The 13,648-nt window shown below is 39.5% G+C and overlaps 3 protein-coding genes across 9 annotated transcripts in view; all 3 read left to right on the top strand.

Moving 5' to 3' along the window:
* Positions 1 to 8,786, top strand: part of arhgef1b (Rho guanine nucleotide exchange factor (GEF) 1b) — a 44,080-nt gene extending 35,294 nt beyond the window's left edge. For 5 of the 6 annotated variants that reach the window (XM_042424439.1, XM_042424438.1, XM_042424436.1 and 2 more), the window contains 14 exons: positions 222 to 347; positions 578 to 692; positions 1,522 to 1,622; positions 1,792 to 1,866; positions 2,004 to 2,079; positions 2,403 to 2,570; positions 2,683 to 2,770; positions 2,865 to 2,969; positions 3,073 to 3,125; positions 3,236 to 3,379; positions 3,473 to 3,598; positions 3,914 to 4,101; positions 4,575 to 4,681; positions 5,288 to 8,786. In XM_042424439.1, coding sequence (XP_042280373.1) covers positions 222 to 347; positions 578 to 692; positions 1,522 to 1,622; positions 1,792 to 1,866; positions 2,004 to 2,079; positions 2,403 to 2,570; positions 2,683 to 2,770; positions 2,865 to 2,969; positions 3,073 to 3,125; positions 3,236 to 3,379; positions 3,473 to 3,598; positions 3,914 to 4,101; positions 4,575 to 4,649 — 1,440 coding nt within the window. In that variant the 3' untranslated portion in view covers positions 4,650 to 4,681; positions 5,288 to 8,786. The remainder of the gene's footprint in view (positions 1 to 221; positions 348 to 577; positions 693 to 1,521; positions 1,623 to 1,791; positions 1,867 to 2,003; positions 2,080 to 2,402; positions 2,571 to 2,682; positions 2,771 to 2,864; positions 2,970 to 3,072; positions 3,126 to 3,235; positions 3,380 to 3,472; positions 3,599 to 3,913; positions 4,102 to 4,574; positions 4,682 to 5,287) is intronic. The other variant, XM_042424437.1, reaches the window with a different exon arrangement.
* Positions 8,787 to 9,017: 231 nt separating this feature from the next.
* On the top strand, positions 9,018 to 12,300 carry cd79a (CD79a molecule, immunoglobulin-associated alpha). The gene is made up of 5 exons (XM_042424456.1): positions 9,018 to 9,232; positions 9,650 to 9,991; positions 10,716 to 10,831; positions 11,154 to 11,216; positions 11,424 to 12,300. The coding sequence occupies exons 1-5, from the start codon at positions 9,193 to 9,195 to the stop codon at positions 11,547 to 11,549; spliced, it is 687 nt and encodes a 228-aa protein (XP_042280390.1). The 5' UTR covers positions 9,018 to 9,192; the 3' UTR covers positions 11,550 to 12,300.
* A 227-nt stretch (positions 12,301 to 12,527) lies between these two features.
* Positions 12,528 to 13,648, top strand: part of lipeb (lipase, hormone-sensitive b) — a 29,364-nt gene continuing 28,243 nt past the window's right edge. The window contains exon 1 of one of the 2 annotated variants that reach the window (XM_042424343.1): positions 12,528 to 12,656. In XM_042424343.1, coding sequence (XP_042280277.1) covers positions 12,566 to 12,656 — 91 coding nt within the window. In that variant the 5' untranslated portion in view covers positions 12,528 to 12,565. The remainder of the gene's footprint in view (positions 12,657 to 13,648) is intronic. The other variant, XM_042424345.1, reaches the window with a different exon arrangement.

Here is a 13,648-nt window from a genome sequence, read left to right as displayed (position 1 = left end):
TTCAGAAGACTGATATATGCTGACCATATAACTCAACATAATTTGGCAGTAGTTGTGCCAAAATCTGATTTTGTTGACAAGACAGATGCTGATAGCTATTGATCTACAGTACCAGTCAAAAGGTTGTACACAAAGGAAAGTGTGTATGAAAGTAGAATATAATAATGTTGTAATAGCCACACAGTTATATTGGTTATATTGTGTTCGTGTGTGTGTTCCAGTTTGGTGGTCATGAGGGGGAATGGTTCCAAAAACTGACAGCTCGATTCTGCAGTCACCAGTCGTGGGCCCTGGACCAGATCAAGAGCAGGCAGAGGAAAGAGCCACGCTTCAACTCTTTCATACTGGTACTATGCATATGTGCACTCACACACATACACATCTCTCTGTCTCATACACACACACACACAAAAACTGTGTCAAAACCCCCCAAAAAGGTATACCAAAAAGACACACATGGATGCACTCACAGGTTTGATGTGCAAGAAGTCACATACGTAAACGATTGCCACCAAACTGATCACATACAGTACATGTACACACTTTCTGACTCTGAGCGTTTGTGTGTTAATCCCAGGAGGCAGAGAGTAAGCCCCAATGCCGCAGGCTGCAGCTCAAGGACATCATTCCCATAGAGATGCAGAGACTGACCAAGTACCCGCTGCTGCTGGAGAATATTGCGAAGAACACAGGTTTGTATTTGTTTCTATATGTCTCAAGCCCATTTGTGGCTTGTGTGTGTGTGTGTGTGTGTGGAATATGAAACAAAAGTCAGTATGCTGCAGGCTTATTTTAGATCAAATTTTACACCACGTTATTGATATGCTGTATTTTGGGATGTGATACATTTTTTGGAGAATCAATTGAGAAATTGTTTATGGATAAAATAATCAGGCAGAAATGTCTGTATTTGGCTAATTCAACTAATTAAATACTTGACAAATTAAGGCACGTAATGCAAAAATCATACAGTTAATGGTCTAATAGATCCACAACCACAGTATAAACCATATGACAAAATTTCTGATGGCAGACAAATTTAAATCAGTTCATGGTATGTATCATCATATTGCCCACTACTAAATGTGAAAATCTCACATTTCTTATATATCTGTGTTTAGTAGAAAAGAAAATTGTTGAAAGTAACCAGATTTGAACGTGACAGAGGATCATCCACTAACGACTTGATGTCTGGTGTTTATGTAGACTTTGCAAGCTGATGCATGGGCTTGTTTTTGTGTGATGATCTATTTGTTTGTTTTCCTTCTTAGGAGTATATTTGCTTAAGATGCAGAGGATTATTATAGTAATGTTCTTAACCATGTGTCTGTTTCAGAACACAAGATAAATGTGGAAACTATCTGCTCAACTAACTTAAGCACACTAGAACACCCAAACATTTGAACAATCGATTACTGTTGTCCCAGATTCCCCTTGTACACTCATGATTTATGGCTTTTGTTTGGGCTCTGCTGTGAAAGCTGTATTTACCTCAGCTCTGTGTTTTCTGTCTCACCACAGAGGACCCGACAGAGAAGGAGGACATCCAGCAGAGCGCAGAATGCTGCAGAAAGATCCTCAACCATGTCAATGAGGAGGTCAAAGTGATGGAGAACCTATTGGTGAGAAACACACAATCCATCACTCAACACACTGTTATGTAGTGACTGAGCACCAATTGGATTCTGGTCAATTCATTTTGAGACCTCTGAAGGTTTCTGCTGCTTCTACTTCAGAGATGTGCTGTCTGTCCTCTGTCTGACCCCCTAATCTTTTTCTGTCTATTTCCAGACTCTGAAGGACTACCAGCGCAGACTGGACACATCAGGGCTCAAACCAAGCAATGAGCTTTATACTGAATATAAGGTAAGGTTTTTTCAAAAAAATGTGTTTGCACACATGTTACATTATACAGATTTTAGTTCTTTGATGGTTTTGTTGCAAGAAATGTTCTTATTATTGTTGTTTGAGCTGTTTCATCAGTCTCCCTCTGTCTTTTATAGAACATTGACCTGACTCAGAAGAAGATGCTTTATGAAGGCCCTCTGACTTGGAGAGTCACCAAGGAGAAGGCAATTGGTAAAGACATGTTTGTGTGCACACGGTTTCCTGTTTTTTTATCAGAGATGAACATTTCACAGACATGTTTTTCTTTATTTATCCATTTAAACTGGTATTTGATAAAATTCTTTTAGGTGTCATTTTTCTGTTTCCAAAAATTTTAAAAATCCACTTCAAACAAGGGTTGAATTTGCTGTTTACATTTCCCCATTAAAATTTGTAATAAAAGGAAACTCAGCTGCAGTGCTGGCTGTTTGAGATCATGGTGGCCCATTGACTTTATTTTTTGATATATAATGACTAACTTCTCTCTCTCACTCCCTTCCCTCCTCATCTCTCAGAGGTGCAGTGTGTGTTGCTTGGGGACCTGCTGGTGCTCCTGCAGAAGCAGGATGACAAGATGGTCCTCAAATGTCAGAGCAAAAGTAACATTGCCGTGCAGGAAGGCAAGCAAATGCTGAGCCCCATTATCAAGCTGGACTCGGTTTTCCTTCGTGAGGTGGCCACAGGTCAGTCCCACACAGAAGTACAGTAGTTAGAAAGAGAAATATAGGTAACTTCCATTGTGAGATCAATATCACCCAAGCTTACAATTTCTGTTGTTTTTTTCTGTTCTGTCAGATCGAAAGGCCTTTTATGTTATATTTACTTGGGACAGCGGTGCTCAGATCTATGAACTGGTGGCTCAGTCTCTTGGAGAGAGGAAAACGTGAGTGCATGAGGACTGATCTTTTTTTTTTTTTTTCAGTAGGTAAACCATATAATAAAATTTAATCTAATCTTTGTGTGTTTGTATTTTATAGCTGGACTGAAGTGATAAAGTCAGCAGTGGATGATCTGAAGAAGAGTGGAGCACCCATGAAGTTGCCACTGCCTCCTGGAGCTGGAGGAGCCCCGTTCAGTCCAACGTAAGTGTCGATATGTGTGTTTTCAAGCAGCAAGATATATTCATCGCTTGCCAAAGTTCACCCATCTCAAAATGAATTTCTTTTGTCATTTTCTCTCTGTCAGGCTGACTGCCCCTCTGAGCCCGACTGAGAATGGAGGTTTGAAAAGCAGCAGTGGTGAGACCACAGTGCTTTATCAGCTGAACACTTAATAAAGAGTACAAACTTGTTATTGTTACACATTTCTGAAAGCTCAAGCCAAAGTTAAGCCATGTGTCTGTCTCTAGATCGAGATAAGGACAGCTTGACGGATGAGAAGTCGACAGACCCCAGGCACACGCTGATTGATTTCCTGTCAGATAAAGGCTTTGACTTGATAGGCCACTCCAACAGCGATCAGGAGAAGGTGGCCAATAATGCTTTGGATGAAGGTGAATAGGGGTCTTCCATATACTCCTATAAATGCATTTTTATAACTGTATTGTCGGTCTTAATGAAACCACTGAATCTGTCTCCTCTGTTAGTCATGTCGCTAAAAAGGCTGTTGGTCGGAAGCATCAGTCTATCAGAAGACTCACAACCTGATGAAGAAAACGGAGAGGAGCAATCAGAGAGGCCCAGTCTAGACACGGATAGCTGTCAGTCAACAGGTAGGCTTCTGGAATAATTTGACATTTTAGAAAATGCACTAATTCCCTTTCTTGCAGAGAGGTAGATGAGAAGATTGATATGATTAATATGAAGCTAGAGCTTGCTATGGCTTGCTACCATTAGCTTTGCTTAGCATAAAGACAGGAAGCTAGCGTGGCTAAAGGTAAACATGTTATATCTTGATTGTTTTATCTGCATTTCGGTTTAAATAGTTAGTTGTGTAAAACATCACTTTTACTGGTCAGTATTTACGCACTGTAACTGAAAACAAAACTGGCTGCTGGCACTTCTAAACTGAGTCTTTATGTCCACAGAAGAACACAGTCAGACAACAGACAGAGGAGCGGAGGAGGAGAATGAGAACTCTTGTGAAAAAGAAGGTGCAGGGACGAAGGGAGAGGAAGAGAAGAGCATCAGTGCACCCCTGGTGTTGTCCCAGGAGAGGATGGAGGAAGTATGCAGGAGGCTTCACAGTCTGGAGGAACAACTAAAAAGACTACAGGTGAAGCGAGTTGAGCAGAGAAAGATAGATGAGAATATAGAGAGAAACTCTGTGTGGGGAGCAGGTATGACAGGGGCAGATACAGATGAGACATAACAAGAGAAGAGAGCTGAATAGAAAGAGACGCAGAGTTGGGCATTGAGGATTTCACTGAGGATAACTTAAGTAAGGAGCGAGCTTTGGTATACTTTGGACAAATGGGGCCAAAATGGCACAAAAGAGAAACTAGAAAATAGAAAACCATTTAACCACTGCTGTTATTGCTTGGCTGAAAATTGCCTTGTGAAATTGGACTTCTCTGAAAATGGCTATTATGTCCAGCGCTTGCAATGGGATGTGTCAGAGAGGGAGGGAGACGAAGAGAGGATGTTAAGAGGAGGGGGTTGAAGTAGGTGTGTGTGTGTGTGTTTGTGTGTGTGTGTGTGTGTGTCTGTCCTCAGTTCTTAAGGTGATATTGATTTTGTGTGTTGCAGACCGTAGAAGAGGAGCACCACAGGCTACAGGAGGCCCTTTCCAAGTTCTCACTGGAGGGGGGTAACTTCCAGTAAGACACCATCACGCCACCTGCTGGTCACTATAGGTAAGACAACTGCATTAGATAATTGAAGTGGTGATACTTAAAAAACTTTCTAGTATTTCGGTATAATGTCATCTGAGTGTGATCATTCATATCACACTCGGGGGGCCGTAATAAAAAAATTGCGACAAAATTGCTCAAATCACGCGTTTCATAATAATGTTAGTACAGTAGAATATTAACTTGTAATAAAAATATAGATTAAATATAAAATATATTAAAATTAAAGCATGCACAGCAGCTGAAAGAACTTTTTTACAGCCCTGAGAAGTGTCTGCAGTATTCCTATCAGGCTACTTACATTCCAAAAAACTTCCATAGATAAGATGGGGCAGAGGCCTGAGAGGCGAAGCCCGGGGCAATAACTGTCTCCAAATCACTCGCTGCTACTGGTAAAGTTTAATTGCTGTGGGCTCATGGTAACAATTAAAGGTAACCTAGAAGAGAATATCAACGCTCAGCTCTTCTCTCTTCTCTCATGGATATTAGGGCCTGGAAAGTCAGAGAATACTGTTTAGAGAGATTTTAGTGAGCAAATCAAATTGAAACTGCAAAGGCTTCATGTTCTTATCTCACATTCAAACATTTCTTGTCTTTTCTTCTGTTTAGATTCTTACTTGTGGCGGTTTGGAGTGCAAGAGTGACTTTCAGAGGTTTTCCTGGAAATACCTAAACCCTCATAAGTCATGCCTGGGACCCTTGCTGCATTATTCGTGTCACAGCTTTTTGCAGCCATGCGGGAAAATGTTCTGCCTGACGGAGGGGGGAGGGAGGGCTTTGTGGACAGTGCAGTGGTTCAGTGATGGAACATGGGAGGTGTGTGCATGTGTATGTGTGTCTGTTTGCGTGCATGCTTGTTAGAGAGGTATACAAAGAAAAGAAAAAAAAAAAAAACGAGACATCCTACTTTTGAGTGGGATGTTGTTTTTGCAAAGAAAGATGCCCAAAAAAAAAAAAAGAAGCAATATTTTTGCCGTGAGAGAGATGCTGCCTAACAAAATGTAGTGATTACGATCTGCTGTAACACACATACGCACACCAGAGACATGCACGCTAGGAAATAATTTACATTATTGCAAATAGCAGATGTATAGTAAAGGAGGAATCTTATGTTTGCCTGCCAAGTTAGCTGTACCAGACAGAAGCCTCAAGAGGCCAATGTAGCTGTACCAATGTGTTTTGAAGATGTATTGAAATACTACTGCTGATATACTGTATAGTGTTATTTCTAGTCTATGCCAAAGTACAACAGAGATGCACTTTTTTTCTGATCTAAAAACTAGTTCAAAACACACTCAGTATATTGCAAAATTTATTACTTTTACACTATATTCAGTATAGTTTTTGAACAGTTTATATAGGCGGCCTTCATTTTGGAAACTGCATGCATTAAAGTGTGTGTATGTGTGTTACAAAGTTTTTAATTAAGAACATATTTGTTTGGAGGGTTCTTACTGTAATTACGTCACATAGAAACATTTATAAATAGTGGCACTATAGCTAATCATGCTGTTAATAATGGAGACTTGTTTGTATTTACTGCTTTTATTTATTCCTCTGAGTCCTGTTAGGTCAGTGAGTTGTCAAAGACAAAAAGATAGAGCAATGTGTGAGAGATGGATGAGACAAAAAAAAGGCAAACTTAAGAATGTGTAATAGAGATCAAAGTAGTGAGTGAAGAAGAGTGATGTAAGGACGGGGAGTGAGTTTAGAGGTTGTTGTTTATTTGAAGCCAGCGTGAACCAGACGGTCGTGAGAATGTGTGTGGAAAAACAAGAGATTAGGATTTGTGTTGTCTGTACTGAAGAAGGAAAAAAAAAAAGCAGAATTTGAGTAGGTCAGTGTACACAGACACACAGAGATGATGCACACACACACACACATACACCTACAACCACTGAGGGCCAAGTGCTACAGAAGTGTTCACAAAGGTCAGTCAGTGCCAGCATCATTTCTGCTAGCATGTTCGATTGAAATTTTTTTGCCGTGTCAGCTTCACCTAGTAAAGTTTTACAGCTCCTGATCCAAAACATGGACTTAAGTTGGGTTTATAAATTGTATATGACATTAGATACACGTTATTAGAAAAAGATTCTATTCTTCCTTCGTAGCAGTATTTGTATCAAAATTGAGCTGTCTTTGTATTTTATTCAGCAGTTGATTGTAATTATAATTATGATGATATAATTTCTGAGTAGTGGCATAACTGTGGCCGTGCACACAGGACCAAAGACGTAACAAAGCACCGTTAGATCCTCATTAGAGCTGTAATATTCTTCATGACATGCCTCTCCTGTATAGATGATCACCTATGCAGCCTGCAGCTGGCTGCTTTTCCTCTCTCCAAACTCCCAACGTGCCAGTGAAGTTAAGTGAAGGGATTTCAAAATCACATAGAAGAATGAGGCATCAGTTGTCATAAATAAACTGGTTTTGATTCTCTGATGAATGTAAAAGTGAATAACAAGATGAAGAATGTTGGATTGCCCTAGCCTTATTATGACCAAACTTGCATACACTTAAGGGGTGAAAGGAATGTTTTCATTAGCAAAAATTATTGAAAAAGTTGTCTTCAGTACCTGTTTGGGTCTGTGTGAGTAAAAGCCAGTGTGACTGCCACAAACTCTGCTGTTCTGATCTGCAAAGAGGACTAGAGACCAAGCACTGTTAACCCCTCTGGTACAAAATTGAACACATGGGACCTGTTAAAGAAGCAGACAAGGACAATGAAGCCTGATAAAGATACAAAAGAAACATCGAAGGCTCGGAATAAGGAAAGCTGCAGGCTTATTCTGACGTCGCTCTTACCAGTACTGTAATTATGATCACTTCCTGATATGCATTCTCATTGTTGTTGCCACAACAACAAAAGCCCACTATGACCCTACTGAACCTCAGTATGAAATTATGCAAATCATGGTGCCATTAGTCATTTGTCACAAGTTGCTAAATAAGTACATGTTTGAACATTACTGCCATCTTATGATGCGTCTTCCTCTTAGAAACTGTACATAAACGTTTGCTTGAAGGAAAAAAATGTTTAAAAAAAAACTATAAAATAATCTCCCCCTCCCTCCCCCTTTGTGTTTTTAAAGCTTATTAGCTACATACACCTCTCGATAACACCCTAACCTCTTGTAATAGCATGATCACCTCTCCTACCGCACAGCTTTACCATATGTTGTGTATTTCATTTGATTTACTTTAACGGGTCGGGGAGGTTTTTGTTACTGCTTTTTGTTTCGTTTTTTTGGTCAATGTTTATCAAAGAAGCTTTTGTAATTATGTACTATGCATTTGGCTGTAACGGTGAGAGAGACAGGTCTGTAACTTGTCTACGCATGAGTGAACTGAACAATTATGCAAATATTGTATCCATGACGTTGTCTTTGGGGGGTTCATACCCTCTCTCTCTGTGCTGTGACTCTCCAGCTCACCAATGGGAAACATTTAAAGATATCATCTCATCCAGGGATTTTTTTTTTTTAACTATTAAAGTGCAGCAGGTGAATCCCAGTTGACACCAGCTTACCGCGATACCAGTGATACTTTGCAGCGACTACCACAGGCACTTACCGCTCTCTCTCGTCCAGATGCTTTCCCTCATGTATGCTATATACAAATACTGAGATGTATAGAAAATGTATTTATAGATCGGTGCCTTGCTTTGACAATCATGTTGTTTTCTTCATAAAGGGCTCTTAAGTCTACAAACACAATCAGTTGTTTTGGTTGGGCTGTCTTTCACGGAGGACGGCGAAATTGACCTCAGAGAGTAAGAGACAATGACCAAATGACTAATAAGAATTGCAACATCATGCCAGGAATTTAGGTTTTTATGTCCATCTCCTTTACAGCAATAAGATTTGAGCCCTCCACCAACTCTGCCAGCCAGTCAGTGCCCTGTATAAAAAAGACACTGCTCCTTGTCATACAGACATCTGCTATCTTGTCTATCTATAAACAATGAATATACAAGAACTATACTGTGTATTTGGGTTTTGATTTTATTGTGTAAGAGGCTCTTACAATGATGTATACTTAAGGAAAATTGTGGTACGTTCTGTTTTTTAATCTTCATTTTTTAAATAAATTGGGGAAATAAATACCTGTTTTGTCATTTTATATAGATAGTTTTGAGCTAATAGTTATTTTTGATTAACTTAATGAGCTTAAGGTTTGGGGTTGGCTTTACATGGGTATAAAGATAGGGTTTAGGATCCTATATTGATTCCATGAACCATATCTTATATTTGTGTGTCCCTTTTTAAACACACAGCACATATGAAAAGGAAATTATGGCTCTAGTCATTTTCTAAATGCATGCAGCTTTAACTTTTATGCAAATATGAAACTGCTGAAATCCATTCAAGCGTAAATCCTGACAAGTGAAAAACAAGACACCAATTTGTCATTACAGCAGCAAAGACAGATCAGTCTTGTTGTGCAGGGAATTTTATCTACATTATTGCAGCAGAATTTTTTTATTTCTGGACTGAACATTCGTAAACGGAATGGCAAAAGTTACAATTTTTCTCCTCTGCAGCTTTTTTGGTGAGTTGTATCAATTTATTTAAAGCAATATCTGAAATACTCTTTGGGTACAACAAATAAAATATGTGTTGATATAAATATTGGTTGGGTTATGTGAAAAAAAGGCGTTTATATCAGTTCATTAAAGCTAGTATATATGTGTATACTTTATATGACTTTTTATATTTAACTCTTGAGTTCTGCTTCAGTGAACCGTATCTCCTGTCATGGCTGAACTTTAATTTTACATGTTTGTTAATCTTGGTTCATTGTGCTGTAATTTTGTTCTAATTATTCAACTTACAAGACATTTATTTAATTTATTACAAATACAAGTTATGTTGCAATCTCTGCCATCATTATAAACTGACAAATGTTGGGTTAAATCAAAAATAATGAAGGCACAAACACGTGTCCTAACTGTTGCTTCTTCCGTAGTGGTTTTTGCTCAAGGTGAGGTGATTTTAGAGGCGGACCAGACCTGGTTGAGGGTGAAGCTCTCTGACGAAGCTACCCTGAAGTGCTGCTACAAAGTCCACGGAGGACCAAATTCAGTCATACCCACTTGGATCAAACATGTTAATGCGTTAAACGGCACCCTAAATAAAGAAGAAGTGAAGAATTCAGAAAATGTGACTGTGAGGGACAGAGAGGAAAACAATTCTGTATTTTGTGGCAAGCTATTCTTCAAATCAGTCGAGCTGAATGACACTGGGCTTTACCGGTGTCGTCTGAATGTCAGTGCAATCCTCACATATGGCACCTACCTGCAGGTCTACGGTGAGTGTGTATATCTGTGTGGTGGTGGTGGAAAGGGTCCTCTTTGCTGTGCAAACCAATCAGAAATGCCAGTGTGTGTGTGTATAATATGGAGAGATGGACTCAAGTGAGCTCTAAGTACTGCTAACACCTCATAAGCCATAAATCCTGTTAACTTTAGTCTATCCTAGAGCTGTATGAGTGGCAGCATCCTTGCATATCCTATTTTAGCTAATCTTTGCATCATCAGGATGGTCTCATTACAGTCTGCCGTCCAGTCGTTTACTTAAAATAGCACCAAGATTAGATCAAGTTGCAATCACCCTAATGTGTAGAAGGATTTCTCACACTGAAATGTCTATTTGCATCCTAATCTCATTAAATGTAAATGGTAGATGTGGAAATGTAAAACAACGACTAAACTCCTATTGGGATTATGTGTGAGATAACCTGCATTACAAGAACACGAGTACCCTTACCTAACAATGCTATCAATTGTTTATTCATCTATTTCATATGATAGACTGTGTTCTTTACACTAAATAGTTTAGTTATATAACAAAACGATAAGTCTCGTAATAAAATCTCTAAGTAAGTCTTTAAGTATCAAGTAATTAACCAGTTTTCCTGATTCTTTTTTATACACTCCAGCTTCCTCTTTCTACTGTGCTCTCATTTGTCTCAAAAACAAATTACCCAACTACTGTTATGTTGTTTCACCTCTGAACCCTGTCTGTATGTCTAGAGCCATTGAAGAAGACAATAAACCTCAGTGAAAGCACCAAAAACAAGATCCTGACTGCTGAAGGAATCCTACTTTTAATCTGTGTCCTGGTGCCCTGTGCCACTCTTCTCTGCAAGGTCAGAAGTTCACATGATTGGGAGTAATTGCACATTGCCATACACTGATCTGTCATTCACCCCTGGCCCATAGCATTGCTGTTAAAGTCATGGTTAATTTCCAAAGTTTCTCAATAGCGGTATTGCCTTCTTATTCATGTCAACACACTAGAAAAGATTACAATCCCTAAGAGAGCCCTACTTTGACTTTGACTTTGTTCCCACCACATTCAGCACTAAGTGTCTCAAATTATTTTTTTTTGTGTGTGTGTTTCCTGTCCTTATTTTCAACGGGAAGTTGCATCATTTCACAGCTTTATCAACTTCTGCTTTCCCTTCACAGTCAAAGAAACTACAGCAACTGGAGAAGAAGAAAATGAGCAGGGAAGAGGAAAACATTTATCAGGTAAAGTTTAAATGAGTCACATCATCTCTGAATCAAACACGTCATGGCAGGCATATGTTGTACTAAAGCAGAAATACTTGTACAAGTATCACTTTGTTGAAATCAGGAACAAAGATTATCTTTAACCCCAATTCAAGTTAACATGAATATGTTTCATTGATTTTTGTGTGTTTACTTGATTTCCATCTTCCTTATCTCACCAACCAGGGGCTAAATCTGGATGACTGTTGCACAACATATGATCAGATTGAACGCTCCCAGCAACATGGCCCCTACCAGGATGTGGGCAATGTTATGGAGGATGACGAGGAAATCCAGCTGGAGAAACCATAAAGGGAGGGGGAGAAGGTTGAGTCTAATGTTAGAGTTTAAGTGTGTGATATTTGAATATCAGATTAATTCTTTGTTACACACGTTGGAATTTTGCATTTAGCCTGCAGTCATAGTCGTAGTATCTGACGACATATTTTTTCTTTTCTTCTTTCTTTAATTTGTGATTGTAAAATTATTTTTGACCTTGGAAATTGCAGCTGACAAAACAATCTCACCACAATGTCCACTCAATAAGCCGCTCCACTCCAGACAATTTTGAAGAAACCTAAAAATTCTGTAAAAATGTCTATTAAGTTTGGTTATTTTTTCCATGTTTGATACATTTAACTGTTCTTGACTCTTAACTGATCCCTGCACTCAGTTGGCTAGCTGTTCTAAACTTTCTATCATATCACATGATCTTCTTCGAAATTGAATCTCAACTTTTATGCCAACATGTAGAAGAAGTCCTCAAATTGTTTAGAAAAATACTTGAACATCTATAATTCAATGACAACAGGGCAACTTCATCTGCTGAGGAAGATCATGTGATAGGATTGAAAGCCTTGGAACACCCTCTGCCTAGACCTTGTGGTAACATTGTTTTGTCATCAGCTTCTTTAATGTGTGTGTGTATGTTTGTTTGTTTTTTTAAAACAGAATATTTTAATGGATTTCTTGCAATTTACTAAATGACCTTCTGATGTGTCACAATATATTTGCTTAGTGCTATTTGTGTGAGTGCTCAAAGAATAAAGCTGTGAGAAAAAAAAAATCCCATAAATTGTGTAAAAACACACAATGCCCCTCTTGTCTGTGCTATGTGGATTATGGCTCTTAATTATTATTCCCTACCAAATTGTACAACCAAGAAAAGCGGGGCGGGAGCCTGTCGATTTTAGAGTGTCGTGATTGGCTACTGAACCGCGACGCAGACACCCATTGGCTTCCAATTTGGACGTGGGCGGGGCCTCGGCATTCCCAGGCAGGTATGTAGGATAGACATGAGAGGCGGTGCGTAAACAGAGCAGGCGAAGATGGCGTCGAATAAGAAGAGTGGTGGGAATAGCAGATTTGAGAAAGGTGTGAATGGAAGACGGTCATCCAAACACAAAGAGGGTCCAGTGGGTGAGTTTTTCTGTGCCGTGCCAAACTCGTCACAGCCCCCCGCTTTTTTTGTCGCCCTCCCCTTTTAGCATTTTAACGTCTCCCTTTTTTGACGCTCCCTGCATTAGCAGCTACGTTAGCTGGCCTCGGTCGGCCAAATTGAACAGCCAGGATTTAAGCCGCTGGGTCTGTGTCAGCTGCTTAGGTCCTGTGATTGTTAGACGACATCAAAAACGATGGCATACTGAGGAAATTGCTTAGAAGACAGCGCCGTGTATCTTCTCCTTTGCTGGCATATCCACAGCTCCGGGCATCCCCTCAGACATAGATACTGTAGCTACAGTATGTGTACCATTAGTTGTAGAAGTGGTAGTAATGTCAACGCTGTAGTTACAAACATATATGCTGTATTTATATTCACCTTTTCACGTTCTGTGTCTCAGCTGACAGTGACTGGACTCACCTGAACAGGTACCTAAAACATAAACAAGAAGGCAGGGGAGGGAGTACAACTAGATATTAGATTTATCTCTCAGTGTGGCATTAGGAAGGGAGAGGAGGGAGGGTTGTTGGAACTGTACTGTGCATAAATCGATTAAGCGAATTGATGGGGTCACTAGTGACGAATAGACAGCCTTTGTAAGGTGGCAGGCAGACTTGACATGATGCTGCAGGCTCTGTGATCTGCTGTTATGACTGAACAAACTCCCTCTGTTGTTTTATTCTCCTCTGTTAACTAGGCCACTGTCTCAATGTAGCTGGAACAATCCAACCAAAAAGGCTTCCACAGCTTAGTCAGTAGTCTAACAATATACCATACATTGTGTATATTTTTGCTACTAGAAGAGTTTTTGCCCAGTCTTACTTGTTGTGTGAGGTTGCGAACACACTCATTTTTCATCAGATCTGAAGATCGGATTCATAATTATCTTTTCCATCAAAGGTGTTGCATTATAAAACTTGAAGGGAAGCCATATGTGTCCTATGTGAAAGCCCATTGTTGCTGGTTTCCT

The sequence above is a fragment of the Thunnus maccoyii genome, chromosome 10 (genome assembly GCF_910596095.1).
Source record: "Thunnus maccoyii chromosome 10, fThuMac1.1, whole genome shotgun sequence".
Lineage (NCBI taxonomy): Eukaryota > Metazoa > Chordata > Actinopteri > Scombriformes > Scombridae > Thunnus > Thunnus maccoyii.
This window is presented reverse-complemented; position numbering and strand designations above follow the sequence as displayed.

What these genes read in the sequence shown, in the direction of transcription:
- cd79a (XM_042424456.1), top strand. Translation starts at nt 9,193, where the DNA reads ATGGCAAAAGTTACAATTTTTCTCCTCTGCAGCTTTTTTG. An exon ending in TCTCCTCTGCAGCTTTTTTG is followed by an intron (nt 9,233 to 9,649) that starts GTGAGTTGTATC and finishes CTTCTTCCGTAG; the next exon opens with TGGTTTTTGCTCAAGGTGAG. An exon ending in CACCTACCTGCAGGTCTACG is followed by an intron (nt 9,992 to 10,715) that starts GTGAGTGTGTAT and finishes CTGTATGTCTAG; the next exon opens with AGCCATTGAAGAAGACAATA.